General features: G+C 41.0%; 1 protein-coding gene across 1 annotated transcript in view; it reads left to right on the top strand.

Moving 5' to 3' along the window:
* TANGO6 (transport and golgi organization 6 homolog) overlaps positions 1 to 20139 on the top strand; it is a 189381-nt gene that overhangs the window by 69806 nt on the left and 99436 nt on the right. Inside the window, exons 13-14 of the mRNA XM_029925765.1 lie at positions 5825 to 6334; positions 9617 to 9674. Of these exons, the coding sequence (XP_029781625.1) occupies positions 5825 to 6334; positions 9617 to 9674 (568 nt within the window). The remainder of the gene's footprint in view (positions 1 to 5824; positions 6335 to 9616; positions 9675 to 20139) is intronic.

The raw sequence follows: 20139 nt of genomic DNA, 5'->3' as shown, positions 1-20139 counted from the left end.
TTTGCCCTCATAGAGTTTACCTTCTAGTAGCTGTGGTAAATCTGATGAATTCTTGAGTTTTTTAAAAAAAAAAAGATTCATATCAGTATCTTTAAAAAAAAATTTTTTTAGTTTATTATTGATAAAGAGAGAAACAGAGCATGAATGGGAGAGGGGCAGAGAGAGAGGGAGACACAGAATCTGAAGCAGGCTCCAGGCTCTGTGCTGACAGCTCAGACATGGGGCTCAAACCCACAAACCGTGAGATCATGACCTGAGCCGAAATCAGACACTTAAGCCGACTGAGCCACTCAGGCGCGCCTCATATTAGTATCTTAAGTGTATCTTTATGTATTGCTTATTATAAAACAGGGCATTCTGCATGCTGACTGAGAATCAAAATAAAAATACCACTTGGAAATAAATTCATTGACATTATAAATAAGAACTGGACATGTAAACTGTTTAGCAAAATATCTGAAGAAACATAGGTGATATATAGAAGTGAGAACACAAGGAATGCACGTAAATATTTTATGGAGTTAGGTCAGCATTTTATTGCTGGAAGAGACTCTCAGATTCTCCCAAAGTAGTGATTCTCAATGGAGCAGGGTAGGGCTGGGTGAGGAGATGTATGCCCCTGAGGCGAGCTTTGAAAAGCCTCCCGTGGGGCTTTTTCATTGTATCCGTGCTGTCCTCTGGCTGTCACTTTGGTCCTCATATGCTTCCCTTAGCGGGTGGGCTCCTTCCCACCACTGCCCACCCCCAGGCTGACCCCTACCAGTCCAACCCCCCAGTTCTTAAACTTGCAAGCTTGCAGAAATTCAGAACAACTCACCATCTATCTGGTTCACTCTTGACACCCTGAAAGAACTCCTGGACGTGGGCTGACATAGCTCTGCTCGTTCCGCTCCGGAAGCCGCCTGGAGAGTCTGGAAGAGGCAGCCCGATGAAGGTCTGTCCCTCACTTGTGTGCTGCTCCTTCAGCCTCACCCTTCGACACAGAATTCTGAGGTCTGGATATGAGATCTGGGCTGAGAAGCGGTGACAGGAGTAGAAATGAGGGCCTTATAGTTAGTTCTTAATTTTGATATGACCCTCAGTGACCCTTGAGGAATAATTAATAATTACTTAGTGGTTCCATTTTCTCATCTATCATTTAAGTGAATATTATACCTCAAAATTTTTTGAACATTTATGAACAAAATAGTTGGCACCTGTAGTCTTAGATTTCCCTGATTATTCTCAGAGTGGGGAATCTGTAGGCTTATGAAACTGAAAGAATGCATAACTTTAATTGCCTTGTAAACTATTTGATTCAGAATCCACCTACCTGCCTACAGTGATTAGAGAAGTTACTCACTAGAATAAGATGAATTCAACAATGACTAACAAGTTTGACAACTAGAAGAAAAGATGGTTGGCTATTTAATTAATACACTTTTTTAGAGCAGTTTGAGGTGCCCAGCAAAACTGCATAGGAGTTACGGAGATGTTCCGTGCACCCTTTGCCCCCCAGAGCGCGGCTTTCCCCAGTCAGCGCTCTGCACTGGGGGGTGATCCACGGATTACACCAGTGATTCTGCACTGACACAGTCTCACTCATGGTCTGCAGTTTACATTATGGTTCTCTCTTGGTGTTGCACACCCCGTGGGTTTTGACAAGTGTATAATGACATGTATCTCTTACTATGATTTGTTAACTGAATATTTCACTGCCCTTAAAATCCTTTGTGCTCTGCCTATTCATCCCTCTCTCCCCCAGCCCCTGACAGCCACTGATCTTTTTACTGTTTCCAGAATGTAACTTGCTTTTTCCAGAATGTAACTTGCTTGGAATCATATACTGTATAGCCTTCCCATATAGGCTTCTTTCTCTTAGTAATAGGCATTTAAGTTTCTTCCATGTCTGTCGGGTTTGATAGCTCATTTCTTTTTAGTGCTGAATAATATTCCATGGTCTGGATGTACCACAGTCTGTTTATCCACTCACCTACTGAAGGACATTGTGGTTCCCTCCAAGTTTTGGCAATTATGAATAAAGCTGCTACAAACATCTATGTGTAGGTTTTTGTATGGACATAAATTTTCATGTCATTTGGGTAAATACCAAGGAGATCAGTTGCTGGAACATATAGTAAGAGTATATTTAGTTTTGTAAGAAACTTCCAAACTGTCTTGCACAGGTGACTGTACCGTTTTGCATTCCCACCAACAATGAGTAGAGTTCCTATTGCTCCGCATCCTCACCAGTCGTGCTGTTGTTGGTGTTTTGGATTTTAGTCATTTTAATATAATGACTGTATATATGGTCATATATAATGGTCTATAATGGAAGATAATATATAATTCCAATATAATATATACGTCTTCCATATGTACTGGAATATAACGGCATCTCATTTTAATTTGCAGTTCTCCCATGCCATGTGACGCTGAGCATCTTGTCATGTGCCACATGTCTGTGTGTCTTCTTCGATGAGGGGGCTGTTCAGCGCTTTTGCCCATTTGTAGATTGGGTTGTGTGTTTTCTTATGGTTGAAGTTCAAGAGTTCTTTGTGTATTTTGGATAACTGCCCTTTATCAGATGTGTCTTTTTGCAAATGTTTCCTCTTACTCTGTGGCTTGTCTTCTCTCTCTCTTGACATTGTTTTTTGCAAAGTAACTTTTAAAAATGTTAAATTTTGGTGAAATCTAGCTTATCAGTTATTTCTCTAATGGTTTTGTTGTTGTTGTTGTTGTTATTATTTGATCAAAAAAGTCAGTGCCATACCCAAGGTTGTCTAGATTTTCTCTTGTAGGAATTTCATAGTTTTGCATTTTATATTTAAATCTGTGATCCATTTAGGGGCACCTGGGTGGCTCAGTTGTTTAAGCATCCAATTCTTGGTTTCAACTCAGGTCATCATCTCACAGTTCGTGGGTTTGAGCCCTGCACCAGGCTCCGTGCTGACAGCTCAGAGCCTGGAGCCTGCTTCAATTTCTGTGTCTCCCTCTCTCCCCCTCCCTTGCTCATGCTCTGTCCCTCTTTCTCTCTAAAATAAACATTAAAACAAAAGAAATCTATGATCCATTTTGAGTTAATTCTTGTCATAGTGTAAGGTCTATGTCTAAATTATTATTATTTTTTGCATAATGTCTAGTTGTTTCAGCACCATTTGTTGAAAGTCTGTCTTTTCTCTCTTGTACTGACTTTGCTCCTTTGTCAGAGATCAGTTGATTAAACTGGAACCACTTTCCTGCACACCTGAAACTAAAGTAACATTGTGTGTTCACTACCCTTTAATTAAAAAAACAAACAAGGGGCGCCTGGGTGGCTCAGTCGGTTAAGCCTCCGACTTCGGCTCAGGACAGATCTCAACGTTTGTGGGTTCAAGCCCCGCATCAGGCTCTGTGCTGACAGCTAGCTCAGAGCCTGGAGCCTGCTTCTGGTTCTGTGTCTCCTTCTCTCTCTGCCCCTCCCCGTCTCATGCTCTGTCTCTCTCTGTACCAAAAATAAATAAAACAATTTGACAATAAAATATTATGGAGCAAAAAAATAAATAAATAAATAAAACATATTAAAAAAACAAAAAAAATCAGTTGACTATATTTAAATAGGTCTCTTTCTGGTTTCTCTCTTTACATTGGGTTATTTATCTTTTCTTTTTTAAGAAGAAATTGTATACAATAGAAAAAGAGGCCATACACCAGAGCTAGAAATAGATTTTCCCATTTCAGACACTTAAAGAAAAAACAAACATCCATAATACTACAGACGCACCAAACAAAGTCTAGCATAATGGTAATACTCACAAAATGATCTAAATTTCTATTACTATCTATTACTGAAATATCTTTCCCAGTTCTACAGATTCCTGATAAAAGTGGCCTTTTTCTCAGATAACATAATTTTTATTCTGGACATACACATTCTCTTCTTGCTCTAAGAGATGGTAACATTGCAGTGGTCAGTTGTACACATGCACACAGGTTAACATGTGCTGCAAAGCTAGAAATTTTACCTTCTGTTGATTTTGTATAGTTTGTAATGTTTAAACAAAAAAAATCTGAGGGGAGTATATGGTGAAATTCTATAGGTACAAACCTGACACAAACCTCAAGTTTATTTACTTGGAAGGAAAGTGATGGGGAAAACAAACAGTAACAGTTCTGTGGACTTAGAGTCTACATGAGAATAGTATATAGATCTTACACAGTTGGTTGATTTGTTGGTTGGATAATGAAGTGAGTGAATGAGTTAGTAATAAATACCTTGCCTTGTTTTAAAAAGGATTTTAAGACTTGCAGGTTTTTCAAATATCAAGAGCTCGTGAAGCCTCATATAATAAAATTTCTAATGTTTTCAAAAAGAAAAGGATTATCACTGATTCTCGTTTCTCTACTGCCTGCATTTGTACTTTTCCTAGTAAGGCATATGGCCTTATAGGACAGTTTCTGGAGAGAATAAAATCTTAATGTAATTTTCAATCTCACTTTATAGGAGAAATTCCCTTTTGCCAATTATTGTCCCAATAACTTTCCAGACCTATGATGCCTTTGTATTATGACCAGCCACTTGAGAAAATGTAGTTTAGAACTCCTTTATTCGTGGGCGCCTGGGTGGCTCAGTCGGGTAGGTGTCCGACTTCAGCTCAGGTCATGATCCCAGTGTATGGGTTTGAGCCCTGTGTGGGGCTCTCTGCTGTCAGTGTAGAGCCCACTTTGGATCCTCTGTCTCCCTCTCTTTTTGCCCCTCCCCATGCTCTCATGCATGCTCACTCTTTCTCTCTCAAAAATAAGCATTTTAAAAAAACTGCTTTGGGGGCGCCTGGGTGGCTCACTTGGTTAAGCATCCGGCTTCGGCTCAGGTCATGATATCATGGTTTGTGGGTTCAAGCCCCGCATTGGGCTCTGTGCTGACAACTGGCTCAGAGCCTGGAGCCTGCTTCAGATTCTGTGTCTCCCTCTCTCTCTGACCCTTCCCTGCTCACGCTATCACTCTCTGTCTCTCAAAAATAAATAAAAAACATTTAAAAAAAAACTGCTTTGTTTGTTCAAGTGAGTCTTTGTAAGGTACTGAGTCAGAGCCCGGACTCTGGAGCCAGACTTACTGACCTCATATCTTTCCATCTTCCAGTTGTGTGACCTTGTACATATTATTTAACTGTTCTGTCCTTCATTTCCTCCCACTTATAATGTAGTAATAATCATAACCAGGTCATAGGGATATGAGTGTGCATATTTTTAATCATATTTCTTTTTAAAACATTTACATAACACTTACTATGTGTCAGGCACTAAGTACTTTGCTAATATTAGCTCATCTTTTCATAGCAAAAGGTCATAGAAGTTAAAAGTACAATAATGCAGTAAAAACAATAATAAAAGTAGAAATATAATAATCTGGAAAATAATTTTACCATATGACTGGGTACTTAAATCTAATATGGTAAGAATAGTTGTAGAGACAAACAGTCTAATAGGTAAGTGGGTACAAAGGATGTAAACAGGGTGTTCACAGAAAAAAGAAATGGAGACAGCCAAAAAACTTGAAAGGATGCTTAGTAGCACTGGTAGTCTGACTGATGCAAATTAAAACCATAAGATAACATGCTTTTCCCATCAGGTTGTAAAAATTAAGTGTAATCATGTGCCTCACTAGTTTATTTTTAACTCAGAAAAATACCTACACACGGTATTTAATAAGTGTTAGCTATAATTATTCAACAATAGTTACTGAGTGCTAGGCTGTGCTGATTACAGCATGAATAAGATCTTACTCAGAATATGTTCCCTTGTGCTCAGGTATTATTAACACCTGCTATATTAATTTGGGTTTGGCATTTTTAATTTCATTTTGTAGTTGAAGTCAGGTGATTTCGCTGTCCTGAAGCAGCTGCTGCCTTTGTTGGAGAAGGTCTCCAGTGTGTACCCCGACCCTGTCATCCAAGAGCTCGCCGTCGATCTCCGCATCACCATCTCCACCCATGGGGCCTTCTCCACGGATGCTGTCAGTGTGGCTGCCCGAAGCACCCTGAGCAGAAAGGGTCCAGAAGGGAAAACCAAAGAGCAGCCACAAACCAGTCATGAAAAGAACACTGATGAGTCTGACCTCAAGCAACAGCAAAGCCATGAAAAATCCAGGCAAACGGGCCTGAAATCTCATGCTCCACCCATTCCTCCGGAGGTCGGTGGGCCCAGAACTACTACAAACCAGAAATCTGGAAGCATCACCACAGACCAGCTCCAGGAGGTTCTTTTATCAGCTTATGATCCTCAGATTCCAATGCGGGCCGCTGCTCTACGAACGCTTTCCTGCTGGATAGAGCAGAGAGAAGCCAAAGCCCTTGAGATGCAGGAGAAGCTTCTTGAGGTGAGTAGAATGTGCTGGGGAAGCAGGTGCGCAGAGTGGGGCCACTTTCCCGGAGCCTTGACTGTGTGTCAGGCACTGCCCTGGGCAACCTGGGTTTTACTGTTTTGTTTTAAATTTTTTAAGTTTATTTATTTATTTTGAGAGAGACAGATAGTGTGAGTGGGGTAGGGGCAGACAGAGAAGAGAGAGAGAATCCCAAGCAGGCTCTGCTCTGTCAGCACAGAGCCTGGTGTGGGGCTGAACTCTTGAAAACATAAGATCATGACTTGAGCTGAAACGGAAAGATGGACACTTAACCGACCGAGCCCCCCAGACGCCCCTGCCCTGGACCACCTTTAAGGAAATTGTAATTGTTCTGAGGAGGCAAGACTTAGACACAGGAAAGACTTAGATAGCCACCTGAGACCACTCAGTTGAGCCTGAACAGGATAGAAAAGGGGAAGGAACAGCGTGAGCAAATTCCCAGAGAAGCCACCTATTTTTTGGGAAATTACAGGGTCCCCTTTTGTAGGGGAATTGTGTAGAACTGCCCCCCTCCCCACTCTTACCATCTCCCTCCATCACAGTGAAGAGGCTGTTCTGTACCCCGGAGATGTATGTGCGTGGTTGCAGCTCTTTTCCCTTTTGTGGTAATTTTCCTGGCCTCAGTATGGGTCAGAGATTAAGAGCAAAGAGTCTAGAGACTACTGGTCCCAGATCCCAGATCACTTTCTTGGACAAGTCATTTAAATTTTCTGAACCTCAATTTCTACATCTGTTTATTTTTCAGGGGGGAAGGGCAGAAAGAAAGGGAGAATGAGAATCTCAAATAGATTTTGTGCTGCCAGTGCACAGCCAGGCTCGATCCTGCAAACATGAGATTGTGACCTGAGGCGAAATCAAAAGTCAGAGGCTTAACTGACTGAGCCACGCATGTGCCCCCCTCAGTTTCTACATCTGTAAAATGAGGGTAATAACAGTAGGACCCACTTTAGTTGAAAGATTTAGGGGCACCTGGACTGGCTCAGTCAGTCAGGCATGTGACTCTTGATCTTGGAGTTGTGAGTTTGAGCCCCATATTGGGTGTAGAGATTACTTAAAAATATATTCTTTTTAAAAGTTTATTTATTATTTGAGAGAGAGAATGCGGGAGTGAGCTGGGGAGGGGCAGAGAGAGAAAGAGAAAGAATCCCAAGCTGTGAGAGTGGAGCCTGACACAGGGCTTGAACTCACAAACCATGAAATTATGACCTGATCCAAATCCGGTGTTGGTTCTTAACGAACCAAGCCATCAAGGCGCCCCAAATATAAAAATAAAATCTAAGGGCGCCTGGGTGGCTCAGTCGGTTAAGCCTCTGACTTCGGCTCAGGTCAGATCTCACGTTCGTGGGTTCAAGCCTCGCGTCAGGCTCTGTGCTGACAGCTAGCTCAGAGCCTGGAGCCTGCTTCCGGTTCTGTGTCTCCTTCTCTCTCTGCACCTCCCCCTCTCATGCTCTGTCTCTCTCTGTATCAAAAATAAATAAAACATAAAAAAAAAAAATAAAATCTGAAAGAAAGAAACAAACAAACAGAAAGAAGGAAAGAAAGAAAGAAACGGGGAGGGGAGGGAAGGGAAGGGAAGGAGGAAGAAGGAACGGAAGAGGAAACGAAAAGAAAAGGGAAAAAAGGAAGAGATTTAAAATGGAAAATAGTCCATGTAGGGATACTTGGCTGGCTCAGTTGGGAGAGCAGGCAACTCACGGTCTCAGGGTTGGGAGTTCAAGCTCCACGTTGGGAGTAGAGCTTACTTAAAATGAATGAATATATATATTAGAGGGAATGAATGCAGCCCTGCTGATACCTTGGGGGGAAAGTCTGTGTAAAGCACTAGTTATAGCAATAAGCACATAATGAGCATCTCATAAAGGTTCACCATCATAATTATTATCCCCTTTCGTATACTTTAGCCATTAGATTAAGAGTTATAATTCTGATTGAAAACATTTATCTCCAGTCACTAAAGTGTTAGAATCAATAGTACAATAATAACTGCTGCTTATTGAGCCTGGCCCTATACCTTTCAGACATTGTCTCCAGTCCTCACAACAGCTGCAATATTGGTATTATCCCCATTTTAAGATGAGAAAACCAAGGCCTGTAAATGTGCCAAGGATTTGCTGCCATTGCAGTATTGTTGAAAACCTCAAATTACATATCTCCTTTGAGTAATCAATCATCAAAAATATCCCTTCGTACACTAAATAGATGGTGAATGCTATGAAAGTCTTTGGGATCTTCTTTAATTTATTTAACCTTCATCTTCTGTGCATGGTTGGTCAGGTCCCGTCAATTCGTTTTCCAAGAAGTCTGTCAAATATATCTCTATCTCTTCCTCTTTATTCCCACGCCCACTACCCTAGATTAAGCTTCCTTTACTCCTTACACGATCCCCACCCCTTCCAACCTGGCCCTCTTTCCAATTTAACTAATTTTCAGCTCTCCCTAACATGCTGCAGATGTGGGGACCAGCAGCATCAAGTTGGTATCAAGAGTCACTGTGCCAGGAAATGATGCATCACTAAACATGGAACAGATACCCCCATCCTTTTCCTAGACGCCAAAGCAGGAAAAAAAAACTGGCATATGGCTGCTGTCTTTCTCTGGCCTCACATTAGGCCCTAAACTTAACATGTCACTGTCATATGTTCTACATAAGCAGTACCCTCTGCAGTTGACACTCTGGTGTGTTCCTAAATTGTGAGATCTGTTGAATATAATTTGTAACTAATGTCAATTAAAGTGCTGAAATGTGCAAAAGATGTAAAGAAATAAATTAGAACAGATTCAAGGTTATCCCAGTAACATCTGTCTGTCGCTTGCATTTCCATATACTTTCTGAATGCAAGTAAAAAGGATCAAGTTAGAGCAAATATGCCATCAGTTGGACATAACCCCACACTTGGCATCTCGTGTGTCATGACTGGTAGTCTGTCATGTCACATGTGAGAATGTTTTCCACCATGGCCTGTAGTGGAGCAAACATTGAGGATTTTTCTTCCAGATCTTGGTTTCCATGCCTACTTCTGGTATATGCTTGGCTGCTTCAAGGAGCATCTCCCTCTAACTGGTACCCTTTTATAGCTATTATAAAAATGGGACTTCAAATATATACACTGTCTTCCCTACAAGATTCTCAAGTCAGACCAATGCCTAGCTAAGACAAATAAGAAGAAAAGCATTTATTCTTTTGAGACTGCCATAAGGGTCTCTTATATCTTGCTTTTTCTTTGCGAATCATACCACGCCTTTACTTTGTGGTTCCAGATATTCTTGGAGAACTTGGAGCACGAAGACACCTTTGTATATCTGTCTGCTATTCAGGGTAAGTTAGTTCTGGTTTAAAGGACTCTGAGTCTGTGGACCAGAGATTGTGGTATGTATGTTTGCACAAAATCTCTGAAGTCATGGAACCCCAGGACTGCTGGTTCTTTTGTCCATCTTCCTGTCTCCTAGCTAGGACTCAATTTAAGTCATAATAATCATGTTCCTGGATGGTTTCCTAAGGGTTCCGGTAGAGCTTCAGAGTCTGATAATGATGAGGAAGTCTTTGTCATTCTGTAGATTCAAGCCCATTTCTTCCCATTCAAGGAGGTAAAGAATGGTTCGTGCGTGAACTCTCATTACCTTAACCTTTTGTGTACCTGGCTACTGCTTGTATGCCCCCTTGCTTTCCCTTTAACCTAGAAAGAAGAATCTCAGACTACATGCCATTTTTTCACTGAAATGTTTTTTAAACACTTTTTAAAAAATGTTTATTTTATTAAAGAATTTTTTAAATGTTTATGTAAAAAAATTTTTTTAAATGTTTTATTTAGTTTGATACAGAGAGAGACAGAGCATGAGACGGGGAGAGAGAGAAGGAGTCACAGAACTGGAAGCAGGCTCCAGGCTCTGAGCTAGCTGTCAGCACAGAGCCTGACGCGGGGCTCAAACTCACGAACGTGAGATCTGACCTGAGCCCAAGTTGGAGGTTTAACCAACTGAGCCACCCAGGCGCCCCTAATGTTTATTTTTGAGAGAGAGAGAGAGAGAGAGAGAGAGAGACAGCACGCAGGCACGGGAGGGGCAGAGAGAGAGGGAGACACAGAATCCAAAGCAGGCTCTAGGCTCTGAGCTGTCAGCATAGAGCCCAATGCGGGGCTCCAACCCATGAACCATGATATCATGACCTGAGCTGAAGTTGGACACACAACCGACTGAGCCACCCAGGTGCCCCAATGTTTATTGTATTTTTGAGAGAGAGAGAGAGAGCATGAGCAGGGGAGGGGCAGAGAGAGAGAGAGACACACACACACAGAATCTGAGCTGTCAACATAGAGCCCATTGCGGGGCTTGAACCCACACACTGTGAAATCATGACCTGAGCAGAAGTCAGATGCCTTACTGACTGAGCCACCCAGGTGCCCCTCATCGAAATTTTTTTTTGCAATAATTTTATTTCTCCTTTGTGATTCTATGATGTTCTCCCCACCTCCATTAATTTGTGGATTCCAGATCTAGAGAGAGGTCTCTTGAACAGGGTCATAGAGAATAGGCATCCTTCCTAAAAGGGCGAGAATCAGACACGGTGAGAAGGTTGGTCATCTCTCGGCCTCTCTGGGCTCCAGCAGTGAGGTATAATCGTCAAGAGCTGGGCCTCCGGGACAGACCGCCCGGGGCACCTCCATTCCTGTGCCGCTCAGCTGTGTGGTCTTTGGCAAATTATTTCATCCTTCTGGGCTTCCATTTCATATCTGTGGAAAGGGGGCTAAATAGAAATGTGAAATGGCACAGCTAATATGGAAAACACTCTGGCAGTTTGTTAAAAAGATAAACATGGCGTCACCACTTGCCACAGCAGTTCTTCTAGGTAGAAACTCAAGAGGAATGAAAACGTACATCCACCCAAAAACCTGTACGTGAATGTTCACATTAGCCATGTTCCTAACGGCCAAAACATGGACACAATACAAATAAATACCCATCAACTGACAGGTAGATAAAATGTACTTTATCCACACAATGAAATTCTATTCAGTCATTTAAAAAAAGGAAGTGGTGAAACATGGCAGAGCAGGGATGAACCTTGAAAACTTTGTAAGGGGAAGAAGCTAGTCACGCAGGACCGCCTAATGTGTGGTTTCCTCATAGGAGGCGTGCAGAGTAGGGAGATGGACAGGTAACCGGCTAAGGAGTTGCCTCGTGCTGGCAGGAAAGGGGAAAGTGTTTGGAGGTAATAGTTGAAGGGTAAGGATTTCTTTTTGGGGTGACGAAAACGTTCTAAAATTGATTGTGGTGATTGTTGCACAATGTGTTCCTACTATATTGTAGGAAACATTGAATTGTATACTTTAAATTGGCAAATTTTATGCTATGTGAATTATATCTCAAACTGTTACCAAAAATAATTAAAATTTCACAAGGGGAGAAAAGGAATAAAACTGTCGGAGAGTAAGGTGATCTGGTGATTTAAATGTAATGTTAGGTAGATAGGATCCTGGAACAGGAAAAGGGCATTCAGAAAAAAACAAAGAGAATCTGGGTAAATTATGGACTTGAGTTGATAATAAAATGTCATTCTTAGTTTATTAATTGTGACAAATATACCATGCTAATACAAAAATTAATGATAGGGGCGATTGGGTGTGGAGCATATGAGAATTCTCTGTGCTGTCTTCTCCATGATTCTGCTGTAAATCTAAAGCTGTTCTATCATAAAAAGCCTGTGAAGGGAGGTTAATATTAGGATTAAATGAGTTCATACCTTGAAAGTGCCTAGCACATAGTAAGGGTTCAAATAAGTTTGAACTATTCCTGCTGTTCCTACAGTTAGATTGCTAGATAATGATGTGGTGACGTATGTAACTTCGCAGATCTGAAGTCTGAGTAGGCAGACTCTATCAGGTAGGTATCGCTGTGTATCAAACAGTACTTTGAAACACCGGTCATTTATTATCACTCACACATCTGTAGACTGATAGCGTTCTGCTGACCGAGGCCGGCCTTGGCTGGATGGCTCTCTGGGCAGGCTGCGGCAGCTCTGCTGTGCCTGTTCTTGGTCACCCCTGGCCCAGTAGCCTCCCCAGGCATATTGTAGTGATGGCAGAAGTGTAAGAGAACACGAACAGACTCGAGAGGCCTCTTTAGGTCTCAGGTTGGAACCGGCATCCTATGACTTCTGCCTCATTCTGTTGGCTACACTGTCAGCGTGACCCAACCCAAAAGACAAGAGGGAGAGAAATACATTGTTTTTCTTCAGTGGGATAAGCTGCCAGGTCACAGAACAGAGGGCATAATGCAGGGGAAGGTGAAGAATTGAAGCCAATAATGCAGTTTCCAGTTCTTCACACTGATGGGCTCTGTCTGTCCACAAAAGGTGAGGTTTTCTGTGAGCACACGGACACACTTTGGCCTTTACTGGCTACTTAATTCTTGGTATAATTTGGGGATGCTCTGTACAGATCTGGTAGTTGAAGCTTAAGAGAGAATGCAGCAGGGACAGCTCACAGTGATGAAGTCCAGAGCCTCTTTATTCAGCAAAGATTTATTGTGCACCTACTATATACAAAACACTATAACAGTGAGTTGCTGTGACTAGGTTAAAAAGCAAAAATAAAATTCTTCGAAGGAGACAAAACAACCACCCGAAGAGGTCAAAGGACACCTAGGTGAGAGCAGCAGCTGAAAGAGCAGAGGCTTCTAAGGGAGAAAGTAACTGCCTCAGGTCAGTGGGAAGGGAGGCCGGGAGTGAGCTAAGCTCGGGGCTCAGGGAGTCACAGGACGACGAATGGTAATGGTGGAAACAGTAAATCAATGAAGCAAGAACTTCACATGCTTATAATTAATAAGTCTCAGAAAATAAGTCACCCAGTAATTTTCTCAAGGGGCTGGAATACTGTTAAGAAGAGGTTTCTTGATTTTTTTCCTTTTTTTTTTTCCAAGGACAGGGTTTTGGGGGAAGAGGAGGTATGTCATTCTCATGTGGCAACATTGCCTTTGGAGTAAGCTTCTTGGCTCATTAACCCATTGAGCTCATTAGCCTCGAGGGTCTGCTGTAAAAATCACAACTGTTGGTTTTATGTTTGTTTTTAGTATTTTAATTGGCGTGCTAATCAGTTAGTAGCTAATTTGGTGATGAAGAACATGGGAGGTAGAGGTGTAATTTCTGTTCTCAGTTCCCCACAATGGACAAGTTTGAATTAATTGATGTTTTGGTGTTTGTAACATGCACTTAACGGCCAAGGCCTTAGGTGAATTTCCCATTAAGAAAAGAAAGAGGTGAATTTTCCCACCTGCATTGCCAATGTCTTTTGCCCAAGTGTAAAGCACTCCAGGAGCCAAGACATTCTGGATTCCCAGTCAGACAACATCCTGCAGTACAAGGGCTGTGTGGCTGCGGTTGGAGTAGCATTTAGTTGTAGGGAGTGTGTGTGTACGTGTGTGTGTACACATTTTCATGTTCTCATGCATGTCTTTAAGTTTTCCTTTTCTAGCCGGCCTAAATGTCTCCATATGAAAGTTACAATGTATATTTTACTTAATTTGTTGATAAATTGTATTGCTTTTATAATTTTTCACCAACTGTGCAGTCTGTGCATAGAGCAGAGGGGAATTAAACTTATTCATTCAACAGAACCTTATTCATACCTGATGTAAGAACTTCTGGTGTGTTTATTATTGGTCCATCACAACAGTCTGAGAACTAAATTCCCTAGGAGTTAAAGTTTAATTTTATGAAAGACAGTCTGCATCTCCTTGTAATCCTGCTGAGAAAATGATGGTTGATGATTGTCACGGGCAGCTGCTTCCAGGTGGTGCTCAGTAGCGAGTTGTTCAGGTGGAGAATTAGATACTAAGTTGCTGCGTTGGATTTACAGCCCAGGGTTCATAAATAGAAGACCTAATCTTAGACTGTGGCCTTTAATGTCTCTCCTTTTGGATTTCTTATATATATATCTTTTTCATTCTTTGTTATATCATTATTAATTGCATACACTGATGGATTCTCATTATTTTAAAACATTTTAATTAACAAGAAGTATATAAGGTAAAAAATGGAAGTCCTCTTTTCCAAAATAGGATTTAAAATATGTCCTTGAGGGTCTCATAATGTTTGGGGTATTATTCACATTTCAGTTCAATAATGTTCAATAGATATTCAATCAAGTGAATTATTATAGCCAAGTTGTTTCTCATACTGTGGATCTGCTCATGTATTCTCTCAGCCACTTTAAATTATTTAAAGGACATTTTGAAAGCATCCAGAGACAGATGCATTTCAGGGATCCAAGTGATCCCCATCAGTGTCAGAAAGATCTTTGGATTAAACTACCAGACTTACTAAAAAAGGAAAAAGGAAAAAAAAAAAAAACAAAGACACACAAAATCCCTAGGCTTTGCGCCAAGCATAGGAGGTGACAGTGTGCCCGTGTGTGGAGTGGGGACAGCTTGGATATCCTGACTTGCCCACACAGGCCTCACTACCTCTTCTACCCTCTTCCTCTCAGAGAACAATTTTCATTTCTGGCAAAAAGAGCCAAGGGCTGGGAGAGCAAAGGGCTGGGAAGCCGGGAGGGGAGGTGGGTTGGGCAGAGAGGTGGGTACAAGGTGAAATTGTTTTTACTGAGTTTCAAACTGAGCAGGATTACAAGTCTTAACTTGTCAGAGGCTCAACTCCCTATCTCATTCTCAGATTTCTATGTCAAGTAAATTGGGAAACCATTAGCTGAACATAATTCTGTCCCTTGAAGGACCATCTAATTGGATCTGGCATTGAAATTTGGAATGCAGTTCCTGTGAAGTTTATCATCTCCATTTATGTCCTTGAAATGGGGAGAGTGCTTTTATGTCCTGACCTGGTTATTGTACCACCTAATTAACAAATGAGCATTTAGCAAATGTCTCTCATATATGCTGTCTGGGTAAACTCTTGAAGTAGTTCTAGGTAGTAGATTAGCCCTACTTTTTAAACTTTTTATTTGAGATGTAATTTATATACTTAAATTCAGCAATTTAAAATGGTCAATTCACTGTTTTTAGTAATTTATATTTATAATATATAAATAAATTATATTTAGTATATTTATAGTACATTTGTAGGTTGTACAACTATTACGACCATCTAGTTTTACAACTTTTTCATCATCTCAAAAAGAAATTCCATATTCATTATTAGTGAATTTACATTCCTACTTCCCCTAGCTCCTGGGAACCACTGAACTACTTTAATCTCTATGGATTTGCCTGTTGGAGATGTTACCTGTAAATAGAATCATACAATGTATGGTCTTGTGTGTCTGGCTCCTTTCACTTGGAATAATGTTTTTGAGGTTCATCCATCTTGTAGCGTGAATTGGTACATATTCCTTTTTATGGCTGAATAATGTTCCACCATATAGATTAACCACATTGTGTTTGTCCTTTCATAAGTTGATGTCATATTTGGGTTGTTTTCACTTTGTAGCTTTTATGAATAACACTTATGAACATTTATGTACAAGTTTTGTGTGGACATGTGATTTCATTTCTTCTAGATTTATACTTAGAATTGCTGGGTCATATAGTAACTCTATGTTTAACCTTTTGAGGAACTGCTGCTACACTGTTTTCCAAAGTGGCTGCAACATTTTACTTTCCCATCAGCCATGTAGGAGAGTTCTGATGTTTCTACATAGTCACCAATATTTGTTACTGTCTGTCTTTTTTACTGCAGCCATCTTAGGGATGGCTCGTTGCGGTTTTGGTTTGCATTTCCCTAATGACTGATGATGTTGAGCATCTTTTATGAGCTTGTTATTCAAGCTTAAAAAATAAACTTAAAAATACTGAATAATGCTTAATCATCTAGAAAGCTTTGATTCTGACAACAATTCTGAAATATAATAAAAGCAGATATGATAATCCTCTTAAAATGAATAGTTGACTTTCCTATAGTCACAAAAGTTGGGAGGGTGGTGGAGACCCAGTGATGTATATTTATAATGCCTTCTGTCCCTTCCTCCAGTGACAGGTTGCATTTGAAAGCCCAGAACAGTTGAGTTTTACATTAGCCTCATTTTTCAAATACCTATCCTGTGGTTTCCTCTATCAATGGAGGATTGAAACATTCAGATTTGCATCGGAATATTTAGCAATTTGGCACTTTTACCTGTAAGTAAAAGATGAACTGGCTACCTCAAGGTTAGTTACCTTCAGTCCCCAAGATTGCCCTGGATAATTGCCTTATAAGAGAAATGGCAGGAACTCTTACAGAAGTTACCACTTCCTAGTGTCTATTATGTGCAGTCACAGCAACCTTGCAAGTTAGGTATTACCCCTATTTTACAGATGAGGGAACTGAGACTCAAAAAGGTTAAGAAACTGGCCCAAAGTAACACAGATACTGTGTGTCAACATCAGAATTTGATTCTGGCTCTGAGAACTATGCTCTTGCCACAGGGGGAAATAATTAATCCTCGTGAGCGCGTTGTTCTTGTTCCAGGAACAGGGGCTGAGCTCTCAGGCCCAGGGATAGGAGGGGCAGGCCTGCGTGTGGGAGATGGTTTCACTGTAAATCAACCCTTTCTATAACTGAATGTGCTGAACTCATGTTCACTTGGGGGGGGGGGGGTGTGTGTGTGTGTGTGTGTGTGTGTGTGTGTGTGTGGTTTTGCTCATTTGGCAATGTGTACAGCATTATTTTTAAGCAATCTTTATGTGTATCTTTGAAATTCATCTTCCATTAGTGGAATGTGAGTGTGTGACCTCACGCTGCCCACCTTGCTTCCTGCTGATGGCCTTGATTGTTTCATTGCTCTATCAGCAGAGATTGTGGGTCAGGTAAACATGTAGCTTTCTGTCTAGAACTTTTGATATGTGTTGCTTTTCTGACTCCAATAAGTGACATTTAAAAATAACTTACTTTAAAATGATATAAATTATGAGGCTGCAGAGAAGTCGGAACCCTCGTACACGGCTGGTGGAAACTGTAAAATAGTGCAGCTGCTCTGGAAAGCAGTCTGGCAGCTCTCAAAAAGTCAAACATAGTTACCATATGACCCACCAATTCCACTTCTAGATACATACCCAAGAGAAATGAAAACATATGTCCGTATAAAAGCTTATATATGAATGCTCATTGCAGCATTATTCATAATAGCCAAAAAGGAGAAACAGTCTAAACAATCATCACCTGCTGAATGGATAAATAAAATGTGGTATATCTTACATAATGAAATATTATTTGGCAATAAAAAGGAATAAGGTACTGATTCATACTACCAAGTGGATGAACTTTGAAAACATGCTAAGTGAAAGAAGCCCGACACAAAAGGCCACATACTGTAGTTTCCATTTATGTGAAATGTCCAGAATGGGCAGATCCACAGAGACACAAAGCCTAGATGAGTGGTTGCCAGACGGTGGGGAGGGGGGTTTGCGGAGTGACTGATAACGGATACGACTGATGAAAATGTTTTGGAATTAGATATTGGTGATCATTGCACAACCTTGTAAATATACTAAAAAGCACTGAATTCTGCACTTTTAAAAATAAAATAATAAACTTTAAAAAATTCAGAACAGTATGGGGCGCCTGGGTGGGTCAGTTGGTTAACTGTCTGACTTTGGCTCAGGTCATGATCTCATGGCTCGTGAGTTTAAGCTCTGTGGTGACAGCTTGAAGCCTGGAGTCTCTTTTAGATTCTATGTCTCACTCTCTCTCTACCTGTCCTCTGCTCATGTTTTGACTTTCTCACTCTCTCTCTTGAAAAAAATAAATAGGCACGCCTGGGTGGGTCAGTCGGTTAAGCAGCCGGCTTCAGCTCAGGTCATGATCTCATGGTTTGTGGGTTCGAGTCCCGGTCGGGCTCTGTGCTGACAGCTAGCTCAGAGCCTGGAGCCTGCTTCAGATTCTGTATCTCCATCTCTCTGACCCTCCCCTGCTTGCACTGTCTCTCTCTGTCTCTCAAAAGTAAATAAGAGACATAAAAAAATTAAAATAAATATTTTTTAAGATTTTTAGTTTAAAAATTCAGAACAGTAGTTTTCATGGAGCTCCTTGGACTCAGAAGGGTGATGGACAGGGTTGAGATGTGTGGGGGTAGAGTGAGAGAGTCAAGCCTAAAGGAAGAGCAGAAGCAGGAGGGTGTCAAGAGTGAGGTGAGTATAGAATATCCAATGGAATAAAGGCAGTCTCTTCAGCACATGGTGCTGGGAAACCTGGATGGCGGCACGCAGGAAAATGAACCTGGACCACTTTCTTACACCAGACACAAAAATAAACTCAAAATTGATCAAAGACCTAAATATAAGACAGGAAGCCATCAAAATCCTCGAGGAGAAAGCAGGCAAAAACCTCTTTGACCTCGGCCGTAGCAACTTCTTACTCAACACATCTCCAGAGGAAAGGGATACAAATGCAAAAATGAACTCTTGAGACCTCATCAAAATAAAAAGCTTCTACACAGAGAAGGAAACAATCAGCAAAACTCAAAGGCAACCGACGGAATGGGAGAAGATATTTGCAAATGAAAATATTAGATAAAGGGTTAGTATCCAAACTCTATAAAGAACTTACCAAACTCAACACCCAAAAAACAAATAATCCAGTGAAGAAATGTGCAAAAGACAAGAATAGACACTTCTCCAAAGAAGACATACAGATAGCCAACCAACACATGAAAAAAATGCTTAATATGGCTCATCATCAGGGAAATACAAATTAAAATCACAATGAGCTACCACCCCACACCTGTCAGAATGGCTAACATTAACAATGGAGGCAACAACAGACCTTGATGAGGATATGGAGAAAGCTGTTACCAGTAAACGGAAGGCTGAAATCAACTCCAGAGCCAAGTTCTACTTGTCTGTACTTCCCTCCTCTCTCCGTTCCATTTTCAACCTTTCTTAAATCATCATGGCCTCTGCTTTCACAGCCATGGAACCAGTGGATCTTGACATTTTCAGCTGAGCAAGTAAATGCTTCTTAATTTCTTGGTTTTCAGGGTTCATTTCAGATGTCCTACCTCCCATCCGTGTAAGCCAGTGGTCACAAAGGCAGGATTCGCTGCAAGAAGGCAGTTGTGAGACACCTTGGGATAAAGAGCCCGTTGTTTCAGTGTCTGCTTTACTAGCCATTAAGAAGGTCTAAGTACCTTCTATGCAGACAAGCTATTTAAATCTTGCCCTGGAGCCACCCTGTCTTTAGTAAAGTTGGAATTTGAAGGCAAGTTAAGGAAGATAAAACCATGACAGAACTCACGAGTAAAATAGCGAGTTCCTCTTTAGACTTCTGTGTAAGTATGGTATTCCTTGACTCTGTAAGGAGTCCATCTGTTTTACTGGAACTGCTTTGAGGTAGCGGCTAGGGGGGTACCCTGCCCTTGCTTTTCTTTCCCAAACTAAATAGCAGGCAGCCTATGTTACCCTTTCTTTCAAATACAAATTAAAATTCCAAATCTCACCAGATGTGATTAAAATGATCCTTGAAACTGTTCACACACTTAATAAGTCCAATTATATTTTTTATTAACCCTGACATAGTTCCTTTTATTGCTAAGTCATAAGGTAAACATTTTTAACTGAGTGAAGCTTCAGTTTATCCTTCTTTGGTAACATCGAGATCTTGGGCAGTGGCAGGAAAAGTGCACTTAAATGGTATCTGTAGGGTTTTGGCAACTCATCTTTAGATTCTTACATTAGATCTTCACTCAGTTTTCCTGACCTTAGGGCCTCTCTGCTGTCCCTTGTGGAAGCTGGAAGGTTGGGAATGAACTGAGCCTTGGGAATGGATCATGGGCACTGAGCTACCAGAGACCTAATTAGGT

Source organism: Suricata suricatta, chromosome 16 (assembly GCF_006229205.1).
Source record: "Suricata suricatta isolate VVHF042 chromosome 16, meerkat_22Aug2017_6uvM2_HiC, whole genome shotgun sequence".
Taxonomy (NCBI): Eukaryota; Metazoa; Chordata; class Mammalia; order Carnivora; family Herpestidae; genus Suricata; species Suricata suricatta.
Note: the sequence above shows the minus strand (reverse complement) of the source record. Positions and strands in the feature narration are given on the sequence as shown.